General features: G+C 40.8%; 1 protein-coding gene and 1 long non-coding RNA gene across 8 annotated transcripts in view; both read right to left on the bottom strand.

Moving 5' to 3' along the window:
- Nucleotides 1–20,000, bottom strand: part of LOC138972919 (uncharacterized) — a 93,759-nt gene that overhangs the window by 21,058 nt on the left and 52,701 nt on the right. For 4 of the 7 annotated variants that reach the window (XM_070345582.1, XM_070345580.1, XM_070345583.1 and 1 more), the window contains exons 2-6: nucleotides 11,205–11,295; nucleotides 10,364–10,501; nucleotides 9,608–9,829; nucleotides 4,108–4,240; nucleotides 3,614–3,700 (exon numbers count right to left, since the gene is read on the bottom strand). In XM_070345582.1, coding sequence (XP_070201683.1) covers nucleotides 3,614–3,700; nucleotides 4,108–4,240; nucleotides 9,608–9,829; nucleotides 10,364–10,501; nucleotides 11,205–11,295 — 671 coding nt within the window. Of the gene's footprint in view, nucleotides 1–313; nucleotides 2,158–3,613; nucleotides 3,701–4,107; nucleotides 4,241–9,607; nucleotides 9,830–10,363; nucleotides 10,502–11,204; nucleotides 11,296–20,000 lie in introns of those variants that run through there. The other 3 variants (XR_011457813.1, XR_011457812.1, XM_070345585.1) reach the window with 2 other exon arrangements.
- On the bottom strand, nucleotides 16,666–18,669 carry LOC138972925 (uncharacterized). Its single transcript, XR_011457814.1, has 2 exons — nucleotides 17,864–18,669; nucleotides 16,666–17,228 (listed from the first exon to the last, which is right to left on the bottom strand). It is a non-coding gene; the product is annotated as an uncharacterized lncRNA (long non-coding RNA).

The following is a 20,000-nucleotide window of genomic DNA, read 5'->3' as shown; positions in this document are numbered from 1 at the left end:
TATCATGAAACACACATAAACATAACATGTGTGATGCTTCTATTTCCCTTACCCCTTTTGACTGAAAACTTGCTTCTTGTCTAGCTACTCCTAAGAACATAAAATAAATATCGATTGTCAAAAGATTGTTTTGTGTAAGTTCAAGAATGTCTAAAAAGAGATCGAACAAGAACGGTTAACTTCTTATTGATAAGATCATGTATGGCAGTTGAGTATTGTTATTTGACTTTTGTACAAAATCACTACTTCATAAATTACTACAATTCTAAAGGAAAACAAATATACGACTAAAATTCAAAAGGAAAACAAAATATACGATGTTTGATCTTTAATACCTGGTTTCAATAAAGTCATTATTCATGCTGAACACTTTTTGTCTGTTCTTGAGACACGTCAATAGACGTTTTCCGAAAATAACTCTGACATGATTTTCGGTGGTCTGGAGAAGTATACGAATTAACATCTTGAACACGCGGCCAGTACAACTAGCCTTGACACGGAACGATTCAAGGGGGGCAATCTCAGTCATCTGAAAGAGGGAAATCCAAACGCAATCCGCCTTGTTCGATTGTATGGGCTTGGACGATAGAGAAAAATAAGAAAAACAAAAGCTGGAGTCCAGTCTGGACGAAACTGCTATCAAGAACGCAGAATTGATTGTTTCTGAGTTGTTTTTAGCCGTAAGCGCCATGTTTATCGGAGCAGGAAACTCTTCCAGAGTGAGGCCCCTTTGTTGGTTTCACTGCGGTGAACAGCAGTTATGAGAAATTCGAAATGAGAAATGGCGCTTACGGCTAAAAAAAAAACTCAGACAAAATCAATTCTGCGTTCTTGATAGCAGTTTCGTCCAGACTGGACTCCAGCTTTTGCTTTTCTTATTTTTCTCTATCGTCCAAGCTCATAAAATCGAACAAGGCGGATTGCGTTTGGATTTCCCACTTTCAGATGACTGAGATTGCCCCCCTTGAATCGTTCCACGGTGTCAAGGCCAGTTGTACTGGCCGCGTGTTCAAGATGACGAATTAACCCCTGTACCGCAGACAGGTTTTTCACAACATCCGGAGCGTGTTCCACGCTTCCGATCGGCTCTATCCTGCGATAAGGACAAGCAACTGAATGTGATGCGTATTATATGCGGCGTGCGCTATATATGGTACCGTTTTCTTTCGATAATGTAATTATCAGAGCCGCAAATCGCCACAGATGGCTTGCTGCATGATCACTGGAAGTGTTCGCTAAGCACGTGTGTTTTCCTAATACCACGTGACCTCAACCCAAACCAACGTGACCTCAACCCAAACCAACGTGACCTCGATAAAAATACGTTGTGATACGTGCCAGCGATCCTTTCCACAACAATTGCTGAACTCCGATGAACTCGTGAATGTTGATCTTCGAAATAAAAGAGTGTAATATTGTGCGCGCAATCAATGACATTCACATTTTGGTTGGTTTTCGTCCAGATCGCGGGATACAGCCCGTCGGAGGCGCGGATTGTTCTCCGAACGTTGTGAAATACCTCTCTGCGGTACAGGGGCTCTGACTCCTCCAGACCGATGATAATCCTGACAGATTGATTTGTGAACATCGTCTATTGGGCGAGGGACCTAGTTTCTTGTTTTGAGGGCAGACTCCAGCATTACAGAACACGAAAGTAAGCACAATTGTGTAGCACACTGTACGAATCAACTTAAATCTGTTGGTTCTTCTCATTTGTCATCAGCATCGTATTGATGATCATCGTCATCATACTCATCCTCCTCATTATCATACTCAACATTATCATAACAACGATCATCGTCATCGTAATCATCATTATCAGCAGCAGCAGCAGCAGCAGCAGCATTATAGCATCTTTATCATCATCAGCAGCAGCAGCAGCAGCAGCAGCATTATAGCATCATCATCATCAGCAGCAGCAGCAGCATGAACATTATAAACATAATACTAATAATGTGATCAGCTGACTGACTGATTAGTGATACCTCTATTGATTTTAGGCGTAACTACTGTCGTGCCCGAGCTGCACAGCACCGTGACTAGTCCACCAGTTGTTACTGCTTCAGAAAGGCAGTATGATATTGTTGTACTTGGTGGAGTTGTTGGATTCATTCTGCTTATCGTCGCCGTTCTTGCAATCTGCGTTGGAATTCTCTTCTGGAAACGAGGTACACAAGAAACTGTAACACTTATTGATATTATCGAGCACGCGAGCACAAATCATACATGTATGCCTCTTGATTTGCGTGTGTGTGTGTGTGTGTGTGTGTGTGTGTGTGTGTGTGTGTGTGTGTGTGTGTGTGTGTGTATGTGTGTGTGTGTGTGTGTGTGTGTGTGTGTGTGTGTGTGTGTGTGTGTGTGTGTGTGTGTGTGTGTGTCTGTGTGTCTGTGCGCGTGTGTGTAGAGCGATTAAGACTAAACTACTGGACCGATCTTTATGAAATTTGACATGAGAGTTCCTGGGAATGATATCCCCGAATGTTTTTTTGAATTTTTCGATAAATATCTTTGATGACGTCATATCCGGCTTTTTGTAAAAGTTGAGGAGGCACTGTCACACCCTCATTTTTCAATCAAATTGATTGAAATTTTAGCAAAGCAATCTGCGGCAAAGGCCGGACTTTGGTATTGCATTTCAGCTTGGTGGCTTGAAAACTAATGAATGAGTTTGGTCATTAAAAATCGAAAACTTGTAATCAAAATTATTGTTATTCTTCATCATTTTCTGATTCAAAAAACATATACATATGTTATATTTGGATTACAAACAAGCTCTGAAAATTAAAAATATGAAAATTATGATTAAAAGTAATTTTCCGAAATCGATTTAAAAACAATTTCATCTTATTCCTTGTTGGTCTCTGATTCCAAAAACATATAGATATTATATGTTTGGATTAAAAACAAAATCAGTAAGCTTAAAAGAATAGACATACAGAAAAGCGTATTATCCTGTTCAGCGCTACCACTACCGCACTATTCTGCATGGCTTGTCGATTTCACTGCCTTTGCCACGAGCGCTGGACTGACGAAACTACGAGTATGTGGTCTTGGTGAAAAAAGCAGTGCGTTCTGTTTCATTCTGTGAGTTCGACAGCTTGACTAAATGTTGTTATTTCGCCTTACGCGACTTGTTTATTACTAATAAAGACAGTATAAACCAGCGGCGTGCACTGGATGAACATTATATTACGTAGCCAAAACAAATGAAGCGTACGAGACGTACAGATTCAACAGACGTAAACAGTCCGAGATAGAGAATGTGGATGCATACGTCACTAGTTTGCGACAGTTAGTGAGGAATTGCAACTTTGGGGAGTTCAGAAACAGAATGCTCAGAGATAGAATTGTGGCTGGTATCAGGGATGATACAATGAGAAAGAAGCTTCTCGAGACGAAAGACTTGACGTTGCAAAAATGTATAGACCTATACTAGTGTATACAGAAGGAAAGCCTATTGTCAACGATGTACTAGTTTCCTTTATTTTTGTTTTCTCAGCGCTAAGCAACACAAAACATCTTAACCATCACACTCAACTCAGGGCTGCCTTTGTCGAGAAAAAAACGTTTTACGTCGCAACATCAACATCATATTAGAGAAAAAACCAATTACCTTAAAAGAAGTACAATACTTGCTCCTTGGTCAGATTCCACATGCGGTTCATCATCTCTGGGTCTCTTGCATAAGATATTTGAGACCCTAACACAGTTAGAAAGTAAGTAGAAACACATCATAATATAACGTAAGTAACATTCACACACACACACACACACACACACACACACACACACACACACACAAACACACACGCATACACACACGCACGCACGCACACACACACACACACACACACACACACACACACACACACACACACACACACACACACACACACACACACACACACACACACACACACACAAACAAACAACGTATATCTGTTTACTAAATGTAAAAAGCACAATAACTATCGCCATGCACAAGACGAATTTGGTTGTCCACAGTATTAGCTGTGTTATTAGTTTGTAATAGTCATCTCATTTTGCTGTTTACGGATTCAGAAATCACGGCTAATTGAAACATTACTTTTGAAAATCGACTCATACCTTTTCCAGAAGAAGATCCCCACAATGACGGCGACGACTATGATGATGATGATGATGATGGGCACACTTATGAGTACAGCGATCCCATCGTTACTGCCGTTTTGATCTTCGGTTTCAACATCTGTGATGACGGCTGGAGATAATAAAATAGAAACAAATAACTTAGCTAATTTACATTGAGGACTTATCCCGGGTTAGACACGCAACAGAATACATTGCAGAAGAAATAAGCAGGTGACTGCTAAAATGAGAAAACACATTACTGACCCGTTGAAGTGACGTTGCAAGCTGAGGGACCAGTTTGAGATCCATTAATTGTGACGACAAAACTTACACAGGGCTAAATCGGATATTACTGGGTCTACAAGAAACCTGCTTGTTTATGTAAACATTGCGTCATCGTTGTCTGTTGTGTTGATCTTGTAACAGCTATGTTGCATTCCATGCAGTCTTTTTAAAGGCGTCAGCAATAAGGTTACGATTTCAAGGGTGATTGCACTATCCCGCTCTACCTTTATCCCAGGTCTGTCGTATGCTTTGCGCGTGCTTTCAATGTGCACTGCGATACTGTTCTTTTCGTGTACCCACCTTTTCATAAATGTTGAGCTTACCTACACATGTTGTCCTGCTGTCATTTTCATTCATTTATCATGAACACCGGCATACACTCTAGCAACTATTCCAGTACGATTTCCGACGTCAACTGTCCAAGCTTATTAATGCTGCCCTACATGCCAAACGGGCAGTAAGGCCTGCCACTAAAGAAGCTCCAAAGTTTGTCGCTGCATCTGTGCGTCGGCTTATATATGACGAGTAGTTGGCCTGTTTTATTTTGCAGGCAACGTGTAACGGCAGTGCCGCTTGAGAATAGAATCAATCCTATTTTTGAATCATGCAGCGTACATGTTGCATGCAGCCAACTAATCAGAGCAATGTAGTTGAAGGGACACAGTCGGCTCTTTTGTCAAAGGAGGAAGGTGTATCTTCGTGTCAAATGTTGATACAGCTTGTAAACAGCCAGTTATGAATAAACTAGATGCTACCCGTTTTCTATGTGCGTACGCGACTTACATACACGCACCTATACGTGGACACACCCACACACACACACACACACACACACACACACACACACACACACGCACGCACACACACACACCTACACACACACACAAACACACACACACACACACACACACACGCACACACACACACGCACGCACGCACGCACACACACACACACGCACACACACATACACACACACACACACACACACACACACACACACACACACACACACACACACACACACGATGTATGTTCACACGCGCCGCGCGTGTTCGAATTACTCTATCACATACTGTCAGTCATTGTATAAGCCCGCACAGAGAGAGAGAGAAAGAGAGAGAGAGAGAGAGAGACAGAGAGAGTGAGACAGAGAGAGAGAGAGAGACAGAGAGACAGAGACAGAGAGACAGAGAGAGAGAAAGCGAGAGACAGAGAGAGAGAGAGAGAGAGAGAGAGAGAGAGAGAAAGACAGAGAGAGAGAGAGAGAGAAAGAGAGAGAGAGAGAGAAAGAGTGAGAGAGAAAACGAGAGAGAGATAGAGAAAGAAAGAGAGAGAGAGAGAGAGAGAGAGAGAGAGAGAGAGAGAGAGAGAGAGAGAGAGAGAGAGAGAGAGAGAGAGAGAGAGAGAGAGAGAGAGAGGCTCTGGGCTTGCCGAGACTGTTTTCGAAACCGAGACCAGGGCCCATATTCAGGAAGACTCCGACAGGGGTTTTTGTCCGTACGAGAAACAGAACACTTCCGATAACCCCCATATCGTGGATTTCATGAACCACCGATAGTGCCTATCGTATGCACTGCCCTACGATAAAGTTAGAGGTGCCTATCCCTAACGATAAGCACTGTTGTCGGTACAATAACTTTGATTTTAAGATGGCGGTCATCAGTTTGCAGCGTTACCGGGAAAGAAGTTACATTCTAAGACATACGATTTTGGGGGACGGGATACATGCACAAATGCATATTCTGCATGCACGATATTTTGCAGTTGACTTACAGCATTAAGTTTGCGAAAAGAATGGGTGCCTAGCCTCCTGTCTGGCAAGTGATACTCGCGTTGCGGTTTCACGCGTCTGGTGCATATCAAGATGTTTGCGTGGCGCCGATTTGGGGTGAGCCAGCCACGGTCAGCCAGCCACAGCGTGCGGCGCTTTAACATGGCTCAGCTGCTGCGTCAGGCGCACGCGCAGAGCGACCGTAAACAAGGGAGTCCCCCCGCTAGCTATCGGGGAGGCTGTCCGATGCCTGTGAATTCGGCAGCACGACAAAAGTTGTCGGACCGAGAGCTATCAAACTTCGGGGCGCTTGTCGTACCGTCGTACGACAAGCAGTCGCATCGTCTTGCATACGCTCCCAAGACTGTGCCAGGGTCAGGGTTACCGAGACCAAGTCTTGCTATGTTGAGTGGCCAACACAAATGAAAAACACGGGACGCACGTGAAAGAAGTGGTGAAGCGATGAAGCAGCCCAGACGGCCAGAGTCCTCTATAGCTCATAGGATATGATATTTTCCGCCGTTTTTAAATAATTCTTTCAAGTTTGCTTTTCCAAAAGTAGCCTATAACACGACTCGGGTAGCGAAGAACATACTCTGCAACTCCTGTCTCAGTCCGTGCAGGCGTTTCGGAGCCTATCGTCATCATACAAACACTCAGACACACAGACAAAAACCAGCTTTATTAGTTAGATGCTTAGGTGTTGTGCGTGTGTTCATGCCATGCATAGTCAGGTCATCGAAACGTTTTAAACACAGTCATTTCTGTACAAATACCAGATACTGGTCACCACATATTTGAATCGCTCCGAGAGCGCATCCATGCGTTCAACTTTCTGTTTCTTCAATTGTTAATTTTCTTCCGTTGCCTCCGCGATGTAATGGATACGACGTTGCGCTCGGAACCCGGCGGTAAGAGGTTCGATCACCACATGGGTGTCATTTTGTTTTTAATGTGTATTCTTTTTTATATTTAGTCAAGTTTTGACTAAATATTTTAACATCGAGGGGGAATCGAAACGAGGGTATGGTGTATGTGCGTCTGTCTGTGTGTGTGTGTGTGTGTGTGTGTGTGTGTGTAGAGCGATTCAGACTAAACTACTGGACCGATCTTTATGAAATTTGACATGAGAGTTCCTGGGTATGAAATCCCCATATGTTTTTTTCATTTTTTTGATAAATGTCTTTGATGACGTCATATCCGGCTTTTCGTGAAAGTTGAGGCGGCACTGTCACGCCCTCATTTTTCAACCAAATTGGTTGAAAGTTTGGTCAAGTAATCTTCGACGAAGCCCGGACTTCGGTATTGCATTTCAGCTTGGTGGCTTAAAAATTAATTAATGACTTTGGTCATTAAAAATCTGAAAATTGTAAAAAAAAATAAAAATTTATAAAACGATCCAAATTTACGTTTATCTTATTCTCCATCATTTGCTGATTCCAAAAACATATAAATATGTTATATTCGGATTAAAAACAAGCTCTGAAAATTAAATATATAAAAATTATTATCAAAATTAAATTGTCCAAATCAATTTAAAAACACTTTCATCTTATTCCTTGTCGGTTCCTGATTCCAAAAACATATAGATATGATATGTTTGGATTAAAAACACGCTCAGAAAGTTAAAACAAAGAGAGGTACAGAAAAGCGTGCTATCCTTCTTAGCGCAACTACTACCCCGCTCTTCTTGTCAATTTCACTGCCTTTGCCATGAGCGGTGGACTGACGATGCTACGAGTATACGGTCTTGCTGAAAAATGGCAGCTACTTGACTAAATATTGTATTTTCGCCTTACGCGACTTGTTCTCTCTTGCTTTCTTTTGAAAATAATGTTGGAGTGCCAGTGACAGTTGGCAGGTTTATGGTTGTGCCTAAGATGAATAGTTGTTTAAACTTTTCACCTTTCAGTGTCAAGGAATGGGTATAATTTAGGCTGTCTGAGTGGGAGATTATTTTCCCATCTTACATATTACCTGGTATAAACACAGTAGATTGTATGATGAGAGTGCACACTTAATTAATTTAATCACCTTGGGCACTATACTACCTAGGTGGCGGGGTACTTTTTGTGCTGAATTTTGAACAGGTATTTATAGGTACAGAACGATACAATGTTGACACATGCTATGGATGTCATTCAAAACTAATGTGACCTATTTATTATTTGATGTTTTTGTTCTGCCCCTTACTCACAAAACAAGTGATAACAACTCATTCGCTGCGCAGCTAAATTTCCCCTGTGTTCCCTGCCAACGCGCGATTTAGAGCCATTTTGAAAAAAATATTAAAAATCAACAACACAAGATAACCTTACATACCTTATGTTTTTGCAAAGTTTGAAACTTACTCTTTTAGAAAATATATGAAACATTTGAAAGTACATACCTTTTGTTGTCTTCATATCCACGCAAAATATCCAATTTGAAGCAAAACAAAAAAACTTTCTACGTCATGGGTTCATCATACACAATGTCATGATCGACACTTGCATTGCCCGAATCATCACCCAAATGATCGTCCATTGGCACAAAATCGTCACCAGAATCTAAAATATCATCTCCACTATCATCATCACTGAGGTCAAGATCAGAACCGTACTGAATAACACGTTCTAGCACTCTTTTCAAGTTACTACGTCTCAGCAGAACGATCCGCCATCTTGGAAAAGTCAAAACACGTGGGTCGCACACCGTCAACAAAATTTTTATTAATCCCAACAATTTAAGGGAAGGAACTGTTTACAGTGAATGGTACCACTGTAGACAGATAGAAGTTCATTGCAGGGGTTGTTTCCCTTGGTCAGCAGGACCGTTTACACCGTTAAAAATTCGTGATATCCGTCGGAACTCAAGTGCCGGCACGCAGCCAACGCTAAACACAGGTGTCGGAATTCCAGTTCCGACGCGCAGCGAATGACAATAATTCAAATTGCATCCGAAAGTAAAAAGGATAGCATTTCCTAAAATTTCATTCACTTTTTTGACCAAACATTTCAAATTGTGTCAAAAGTCTTGGTAGTAATGTTCATTTTAACTTCATTCACAAACCACATCAATTCTGTCCATATCGCACATTTTAAAGGAGATAACTTGCAAATGTTAATGGCAACTCGGAGTAAGATCCCCTGTTTTTCTCGCAGCACACGCGGCTTTGACGCAGTATTTGCGAACCTCAGGTACACAATGCAGGCATGCATCACGACGTCATAATATGTTGCGCGTTCGAAGTCGCGCTGAAGCTGCGTAGGTGGGCGTCGAGCTTAAGTAAGTAAGCACGCCTATACGGATTGTGCATCAGGCTGCTTTTGACTCAGCTTGCATTTTCAACAACGACCGAAGTTTGTTTCGTTTCTAATTTATAGAATGTTCTTAATATATGGGCAATTGAGCAACAGCTGGGGATAGGGATAGAACAGTTGAGTTAGGCAGATACTTACTTGTAATCGTTTGTGTATATATGTTCAATGTGCAGCTGCTGACTGGTTCAGTGGTCCCATTGAAGAAGACCTGCAGCACGTAGGTACCTTCCAGTTCACGAGACATGTTGGAGATATGAACTGTAAGTTTATGTTCCATTATGTTGTCGACTTGAAACATGGGATGGCCGTCTTTGACATCGCACGCAACCTTCAGTCCATCGCAGGTCACTATGTCCGTCCCTTGAAAAAAGAAAAGAGAATTCATTTATCAATCGGTCTTGGTTTTTAATTTAAAGTGAGATTATTGCTCCCACTAAATCATTTCCTTATGGTTGTTTACATGTTATACAGATGATCAAATTGGAAATGTCCTTATCCTGTATGTAATTGATATCTTCGCGTCAATGATCGTCTTATGCATCAGCATGTTTGTGGATAGCCATTGTTGGTATTTGTTATGTTCTCTCATATTGCAGACAACAAAGAAATAAGAACAGGAATAATCACTTTAAGTAGAGTTTTCTTCAAACCAGGGATTTGGCTGTCGTTTATTACAGTAAAAGCAAGCGAAACACAGATGTGCAGTTATACTAGATTAAATATACGTGCAGCAACATTTCACAGTATTGACACATACGCAAACTTACAAACATTAGTTTATTAATAACGTGCCGGTGAATGGACACTGGTAATTTGCAAAGTAGGTCTGTATCTGTGGAAATGCACAACATAAACTAGTCCTTGTGTAGCTTTATAGGTTAAACACTTGCATACGTTTACGATCATTTCGTCTCAGATGAGCGAAGAACGTTTTCGAAGCCGTGTCTATGCCACTTCTGATCTTGAATGTCATAACTGCGGGCTCCCCTTCAGTGACTGTTAATACTTGGCAGGTTTCCTGAGCAGGAAAAGCTTTGACAAAGCAAAAAATAACATAGTCATATTCATTTTCAAAGAAATCTGTGCACCTGTAACCAGTATAATGTTAAAGCATGTATATATTTTTCAAAATAAGAGTCCTGACTTTAACCAAAATGCACTGTTTTTTTAAAATAATGTCAACAAACATTAGAAATATGTGACCCTCCACGACGGTATGAGTCGCATGTCACCTTTGCATGATTTTCATATTTTTACATTTTCATAAAGAGTTTTTTATGCTCTATCCAGTGGTGAAAACCGTTTTAGAAAAGAGCGAACACTGTTTGAGTTATAAGCCTGTGACTAAGGTGACCCTCACACTGTTACCAGACACTCCCCGGACTTATATTAAGCCTAGCGCAGAACCGCGCGAGGTGACATGCGACTCATTTCGTGGTGGAGGGTCACATATGTTCATGTATAGTGAAGAACATACTGTCTTATTGTACTTGACATTGTTATGTGTGCTTTGTCGATCACAAAACGTTTGACAATGCTTTTAACAATGATCAAGCATTAAATCAGTAAGTACATTTTACTTTATAATGTATAATGTCAGTGTTTAGTAGTACTTATCGGTCTGATGTACTACAATCAATGCAAAAAAACTAAAATTAACATTTATCTGATGGTTATCAAACTACTAGTTTCAATGTCAAAACGCGATTTAAAAGAATAAGGAATGACTGTTTACCTGCTGTTGTAGCTATGAAGTATTGCCCGTGGTTGAGTACAGCCAGGCACACCACCAGTCTGAAGACAAGGGCAACACTCGCCATGGCGTGCTGGACATATAATTGAATGTATACACAAACGGATATGGTTAGCTGCTGTTATTACCAATTCAGTGCCCCATGTGGCTTTTTTCTTCTTATTCGTTCATGGGCTTAGACTCCCACGTTTACTCATGTTTAGCACGGGTGGATCTGTACGTGCATGGCCGATTTTTCCCCGCCATTCCGGCAGCATACGCTGATTACGGGGGAGGCATGTTGGGTATTTGTGTGTTTCCATAACCCACCGAACTCTGACATGGATTACAGGATCTTTTCCGTGCGCTCTTAGTCTTGTGCTTGCGTGTACACACGAAGGGGGTTAAGTCACTAGCAGGTCTGCACATAAGTTGACCTAGGAGATCGGACAAATCTCCACTCTTAACCCACCAGGCGGCAGCGACAGGGATTCGAACTCACGACCTCCCGATAAGGAGGCCGACGTCTTACCACCACGCCACTGCGCCCGTCGCATATGGCTTTTGACCAATCAGGACGGATTCTAGGTGACCCTCTAAATGTTATAACGTTCAGGCAGGGACCCTTTTTGCTTATCAAGCTAAATATTAACAAGACAAATAAAAATGTAAATCAACAATATCAGCCTGATTTATTCTAAAGAATGACACTTCAAATGCTGTCAGATAATGCTCTCTTTATCTAAAACAAATACCGAAAAGCGAGTTTTGCCAGTGGGTGCTTTACGGAACAGCAAGGCATCGCCCATCGTCTGAGTGTGAAATGCCGACCAGCTCACTTGAAATCTAAATTATCAAAGTTCGGAAAAATCAAGGGAAATTGCGTCACTCGCTTTACCTCAAATGTATCTTTACGTCATTTCCCAGCCGTCTGGAGTCAGTTCTAAATCTGTGGCTCTCGAGAAAAAGCGAAGCAACCAAAACGCATGTTCAACATGGTTTATCTTGTGAGATTGTTGTTTGTCAAACGCATTTGACCTGTCAATATTCATCACGTCAGGTGTGTTACTCTGATTGGCTGACCCAGGCCACGATAATTATTTGACTGACTGGCACAATCAGGTAGGAGCGCTCAAGTTCCCATTGCGGCTGTTTTGTCTAATTAGCGGGGTCGCTTCGAAATTTGGTCAATTAAACAGTAATAAAACCGTTATTTCTAGATGCTGACTGTTAGCAAATGCATGATAACAGACATGTCTCACAAACGATATCAGCATTCGCCTAAAAGGCTTATGCGTGATATCTTTTTTCTCGACATGTTTGTTATCATTTGCTAACAGTCAGCATATTAGAAATAACTCATATTAATGAGGCACAAAAGAAGCTGTTCATTAAATAAAAAGCGGTTCTTTTATAATTATGCTTGTGTCTATGCTTCAAATCCATTTTTCTAGTGTTTCCATTGGTATGATGTTCTTGCCTTTCTTAATACTATATAAAGCAGCTCTTATAGTACCACAGTTATTGTGTTAAGTTTGATGAAACGCGAAATATCTATATCAGACTAGATGTGATTGCCACCATCACAATGTTGTTGTTTATAGTACATGCATTATTGTCGACCATATTTATGTATGATTGTGTATTCTTCTCAGAGAATAGATTAATGCAAAACGCTTCCTATGTTGTTTTGTATCTCTTTGTGAAAAGTATGTTTTACAAAGGTAACAAATAAAGCCAATGTATTCACCTGACAAGCTAAAACAAATAGAATCATAATCTATTCGAAGGAAAGCATTCTTAAGATTAAAGAAAAACAAATCATGATCTCGAAATAGACAAGATAAAACGTGTTATCGCATTTTTACTGATCACATGACAAAAACAGCTGTTGTCATTGGTCAACTAGGAACTGTATATCAATTGATATCGCGCAGGAAGTTCCCAGTGAATTTGATATCGTGCAGGAAGTAGTTTATCAATTTTAATTTTGAAGAAAACAAATCTCATCTGAAGAAAACAAATGTCTCCCTTTTTTTAAATCACACATTTATAAAAAGGAAAGTAATTGCATCAGAAAGATTAAGCTGTGCAATTCATTCATTATAAATGCCTTATTTTGTCTGAGAAAAAGAAACAGTTACTGACAAATAAAAGTAAAAGCAGCAAAGTTGCGAAAGCAGGAAAAGACAATCCAACATTAGATACATGGCAGTAGTCTCCCTTGCGTTTGTCCAACTTCTTGAGACTCGGGTTAATGATTCCCACTGTTCCGAAATCGAATGCGATAAAATCGTTATCGTTAGATGTGACTGTGATATCAACATTTATCAGTCTGAATGTCTCGAAAGGCTAAATCATATCAGATCTCGGCTCACGCCTCGATCTGATATGATTTCAGCTTTCTCGACATTCAGACTGATAAATGTTGATATCACAGTCACATCTAACGATAACTAATAGAATACGAGCGTGCGTGCGTGCATGCGTGCGTGCGTGCGTGCGTGCGTGCGTGTGCGTGTGTGTGTGTGTGTGAGCGTGCGAGTGTGTGTGTGTGTGTGTGTGTGTGTGTGTGTGTGTGTGTGTGTGTGTGTGTGTTTGCGTATGCCATCTGTGTCAATTGTTCTAGTAAGTGTCTAAGTCGAGTCACTAATTTCCTTGTAATCTGTAATCATTGTTTACGCTGACACATCACCACGTTTTGCCATGCGTATATAGACACAAGTGTGTGTGTGTGTTTCAACACTATCCTCTATGCAATACCGTACACGTATTATTAAATGAGAGTTAAGCGGGGAAACCAAGCACATTTAGTCGTATAGCCTTTGCAAGCAAATGAACGCAATACCTTTAGAACTAAAGCAAATCTACCAATTGCAGGCGTTTTTAGTCCAACCCTTTACGTCGGAAGTTTGAGTATGTGTGTGAGTGCGTGCGTGCGTGCGTGCGTGCGTGCGTGCGTGCGTGCGTGTGTGCGTGCGTGTGTGCGTGCGTACGTACGTGCGTGCGTACGTACGTGCGTGCGTACGTGCGTGCGTACGTGCGTGCGTGCGTGCTTATGTGTGTGTGTGTGTGTGTGTGTGTGTGTGTGTGTGTGTGTGAGTGTGCGTGTGTGTGCGTACGTACGTGCATGCGTGCGTGCGTGCGTGTGTGCGTGTGTGTGTGTGTGTGTGTGTGTGGGTGTGTGTGTGTGTGTGGGGGTGTGTGTGTGTGTGTGTGTGTGTGTGTGTGTGTGTGCGTGTTTGTGTGTGTGTGTTTGTGCAGAATTTGCAAGTATGGAATAATCAACTAGAAAGGTGCAACATAGATCTGAACTTGCACTTTTTCAGGAAATGACAAATGAGGTTATATTTCAGGTTATATTGTATTTTTATGAGCATGCTTGTCTAAAATCATATAGTACCAAACAAACGTACTCATGCACATATATTGACATATTTCATCTGGCATTGTATTGCAACAGCAGAAATGAGTGTCCCTTTAAACGGAATGTATACTCTTGTTTGAGTTAGCCATATATTTAGCTTAAACTTACATGTACAATTGTTTTTAATTATTCACATTAAAAAGGAATATATACAGAAACGATGAACATTACCCAGCTCATAGTTTCTAATTTTGACATCTCCACACATTAGTGTACATAAGCGTATTGTTGACAGTTTGTCCGTTATTGTTTTTCAATGTATTATCAACCCTTGTATCGTTTGTTTTAGAGTGATCTATCCGGACGCTATAGGACAGTGCTGTGTTCTTGTAATATCACATACTGAAACAGAGTTTGCTCCGACCAATCTCTTGATAAGAACAATTGTGTACATATAGTAACGATGGAGTTCCTGCTATTTAATGAGCGCTTCTGCTGGAAACACGCTTCTCCGGGTTTACCGCTAGGTGGCGCACGAGAATCAGGCCTGTGCTCCAGCGGCGGGCCCGCATATTTCGCTTCGCTGCGGAAGGGTAACACAGTCGTGTCACTGACCGGGACACAGCGGCAGAGATAATATTTTGCGGAAGAATGCCGAACAAGTGTTGTGTAGTGAACTGCAACAAAGCAAAGGGATTTAAGTTTTCCAAAGATGTTGAGAGGAGAAAGCGATGGATGGTTAGCAGGCCACAGTCATATTGTCTGTGTGCTTTGCGCTTTGCAACTTCAGGAACAACGTCGTGTCTAAACATGCATAATGTTTGTTCTTGTTCTTTTAGTCAAATCCAAAGCTATTTTGTTTTATGCAGGCATGCTCACACTGAGGTAGACGTGTCCTAACTTGATATGAATGCGTACTTTTCTTTCTACAACTACAGTCATTTGTGTTTTCTTGAGAAAATCATAAACTTTTTTTCACATCTGTTTCTAAAGGAATCTGGGATAGTGGCATTCACCTGAACATCATAGGGCACAAATAAGCCCTGTTGCACTTTTTTTGTTCACTGGTTATATGAATGCAGCTGTGGATCAATGTATTAGTGATACTAATGGGTAAATTCCAAAATTCATTATCCGATTTGAGTAAAGAGACATGAGCAGAGGTTATTTAGTATATGTGTGAGTGTGCTATAATATATGTGTGACTGTTCACAGTTCAGTGTACACTGAACTGTGAACAGTCACACATATATTATAGCTGTGCTCATCTATGCAGGTGTGAGCCATTGTGACTGACCAAATATCTGCTGCTAGCTGGAACTGTTTAGTTTGTGGTCACCACCACAGAGCCATAGTACCTGGAATGTCTGTGTTTAGTCAGTATGTGATATGGCAGGCTTGAATCTGTTTGCCAAGATATATTTCATATACTGAGTGTTGTATAATGGTGCACATCACTGTTGTTCACTTTTTGTGCTGGTCTGTGTGTTTTGTTTAACTGTTGGTTATTACTGTACTAGTGATTAATCAACTGAAACTGACTTTACACTTACATTTGTCTGTGTGTACAGTTTATTTTATGCATTGATTTTGTGAGCAGTGAATACTGAGTCTTGTGCGTGTGCTTATTTAGATTTTTTTTATTGCATCAGTGAGTGAGAGTTAAGCCTACTCTATGAATCAGTACATCTTCAGTGCTCATTCTTGCAAGATTACAAGGAGATATTAGCTATACAGTAGTTCATTCAATGCTCAAATTAAGATCAAAGTGATTCTTCACAGATTAATATATTCTGCCAAATAGCACTACACAGTCTTAGCAATCTGATTCTGAATTCATAAACTCACATTTTTTTTAAACAATTGCAAAATGATTGACAGTGTGTTATGTATCCTCCTGATATTTCATATACAGCTAATGGATAAAGTTGAATTGACCGATCAAGTTCAGATAATAATTTTATCTTTTGCTGCAAACTGCAAAAAATATTATATTATCAGAAGTCTGCCCAAACACAAAATGCCATCCATGCATTGCACAATTCTTCGTTCATTTATCACTCTCATCACACACAGACATTCACCAATTCGTTCAGGCATATATATGACACTTTATTCATCACACAGTGACACAAGTAAACCATGAACAACTGAAACTAACCTGACCTGCAACAACTCTTAAATTTAAAGAATAGGGGTTAAAAATCAAGAGTCTGCGAAACCCGGCAAATGCAGTTGGCAGCCCAGAGATCCCTAAGTACCTCTCCCAAAGATGGTACTTTTCGGCTATATTTACAGTTTCAAGCTGTTAGGACAACTTCTTTGAATGTGTGATTGTATAGTTTTTTTGGGGAAACTGAAAGGTAGCCTCGTCAGGGGACAACTATTTAAATCCATATCCTTATCATTTTGTTTCTCGATTGAGAATAATCATTTATAGATGACTATTACTCATTTCCCTTGTTGGGGTGTACTTGTATGTACTGGTGGTTGATTATCCAAATATCCTCTCAGTGATTGAGGCTTATGTGAGGCTCAGTGATTGTAAATTTCTCTGTTCCTTTAACGGGTTTATCCGGTATTTTTATGTGTACTAATGGTACAGGTAGATGTGGGGAGTGATGTAGTTGTTTGTTCAGCCCATCCCATAGAACTCCAACCTGAAATCACACAATGGGTATGAAATTAATGTGTGCATATTTAAATGTTCATATGTAAACTCTACAAGCAGTAGAGCTAATAAATATAAACTAAATATAGCTGAATATTCAAAATATTGTCTTCTGTTATTTATGTTCTGGGACAGTCCAACCCCCCTCACCCCCCAATAAAAAAAAAAAAATTCTCAATGCATCACTGGGCCATGACAATGACTCAATAACTATAACTATGTAATTAAGTTGCTAAGTCTGATTTTCACAATTGTAATTCTAATTATGATTTTTTTTGTGTGTAGCAACGTGTCTGTATCTGCATTACATTTTAATTTAAACTAAGTCTTATCACACAGTGGAGGGAACATGACAGCTGATCGGTGGGAAGTGGAGTGGGAGAATATTTTACGAACGTCTCAAAACATGCCTACTCAGTCAGCACAAGAGTCAAGAGTGCCACTATCGGCTAAATTTTAAACAAGAACCTTTAATTTTTTCCGCAGTAATTTTCTCCAAACTAAGCCCAAAATAAAGGCTACATAACCGTGCCGACGTCAGTCTCAGTCAGTTTCGGCGATCACAAACTGACACACACTTGACAGAAATCACTGAACTTCAGTCTGAAGCAACTTTGAACTCACCTTTCAACCAAATCTGCTTTCCGACCCGAAGTTCGTGCATCCCGCTGTCGCAGTTCAGCTTTCAACTCGGACAAAGTCCAGGTACCATACGGCCTCGACATGTTTTGATGCGAAAAAAGTAAGAAGTGTCGAACTGAGCGTGGAGTGAACGAGTCCAAAGCGAAAGCGTAGCGGATAGCGGACAGGCTGAAGTAAAAGCGAGTCCTGGTATTCGCGCGCCCCCAGCGGCGAAGTACCGAAGAGTTATCCTTCTTTGCCTAGCAGAAGCGCTCATTCAAAACACAACTAATTTTGCTGATACTTTTGGTGAAAGGGCATGACTAAGACATTGTAGGGAACAGTGTAGCCCCTCAGAAAGCTACATCTATCTATATATATATACGACTAGTGTCTGTGTGTCTGTGTGTCTGTGTATCTGTCTGTGTATCTGTCTGTGCGCGATGCACGGCCAAAGTTCTCGATGGATCTGCTTCAAATTTGGTGGGCATATTCAGGTAGACCCGGGACACGACACAACCTGGTCGATATTTCAACACGTGCTCTCAGCGCGCAGCGCGGAACCGATTTTGGTTCCACCTCAGCTATTTTGGTTCCACCTCAGCTACCCGGGCCCCCATACCGACACACCATAGCCGCTACACCACATCACAACGCCAAAGTTCTCGGTGGATCTTTTTCAAATTTGGACACCGTATTCAGCTACACCCCGGACACAATATCATCGATGAGATATTTCAACACGTGCTCTCAGCGCGCAGCGCTGAACTCATTTTCGTTTTTGTGTTCATTTCACCATTATAAGTAACTCTTCCTTATCTTCTCCAGTGTTTGGCGTTTATCTCCCTTCCTTCTTGTGGCTTTCCCGTTCAGTTCTAAGTTACTATTACTATTTTTAGAATGTCACTGCGCTGTCCACTGCGCTGTCCACAACGCTTCCCTTGCACCCGTAAGTTGTTCTTACTGTCAAAGTGAAAAGGTCGAATCAATTTATAGCCACGCGAAAAATACACTCTCACCTATCTCTATATATTTATAGATACAGATATGCATATATATATACGGCTTCTCTGTGTGTGTGGGTGTTTGTGTGTGTGTGTGGGCAAAAACCTGTGTATTGTAGAGTTCTGTTTGTGATGTGGTCTAGCGGCTTTTGTCTGTCTGTATGTTCTGGCATGTGAGAAGCCACAGCAGATAATATAGGGCCAAGAAATAAGCTCTAAAATTCTCAATCCCGTTAGACAGGACTTCGCCTTCAAAGGTGATTGTGGTGAACCGCCACGCTGTCTGTCTCTGTCTCGCGCCGTTCACCCCAAATTCCCGTTTCTGAGTAACTATTTTTAGAATGTCACTGCGCTGTCCAGAACGCTTCCCTTGCACCCGTAAGTTGTTCTTACTGTCAAAGTGAAAAGGTCGAATCAATTTATAGCCACGCGAAAAATACACTCTCACCTATCTCTATATATTTATAGATATAGATATACATATATATATATATATACGGCTTCTCTGTGTGTGTGGGCAAAAACCTGTGGATTGTAGAGTTCTGTTTGTGATGGGGTCTAGCGGCTTTTGTCTGTCTGTCAAATGTCGCCAATGTTTTTACAGAGTGACGTTAAATAAACAATTTTATCTATCTGTCTGTATGTTCTGGCATTTGAGAAGCCACAACAGATAATATAGGGCTAAGAAATAAGCTCTAAAATTCTCAATCCCGTTTGACAGGACTTCGCCTGCAGAGGTGATTGTGATGAACCGCCACGCTGTCTGTCTCTGTCTCGCGATTCACCCCGGCGAAGCCGGGTATTCCTCTAGTACATAATATTGTAACACAGTATTTGTTAAGTTTGATTTATTTGGTTCAATTAGAAGTGTTGTGTCTCATTATTACATATCTGTTTTGTCGTGTTTATTGCAATATTTTTTTTAAAATTCATGTAATCCTAGGTTTTTGTTGAAATAAATATTGACTTGACTTGACTTGTAAGGATGCAAACCGTTTTTGCACACAGTCGACAAAACACGACAAAAATGCAAATCAGTTCAATCAAAGGCAGGTTTTTGTGTTATTGTATTTTTTTGTTGCTGAATATTATGACAGGAATTACTTGCTTTTAACGGTACTATACATTTTGCGCGT

This window comes from Littorina saxatilis, linkage group LG8 (assembly GCF_037325665.1).
Source record: "Littorina saxatilis isolate snail1 linkage group LG8, US_GU_Lsax_2.0, whole genome shotgun sequence".
In the NCBI taxonomy this organism is placed as follows: domain Eukaryota; kingdom Metazoa; phylum Mollusca; class Gastropoda; order Littorinimorpha; family Littorinidae; genus Littorina; species Littorina saxatilis.
Note: the sequence above shows the minus strand (reverse complement) of the source record. Positions and strands in the feature narration are given on the sequence as shown.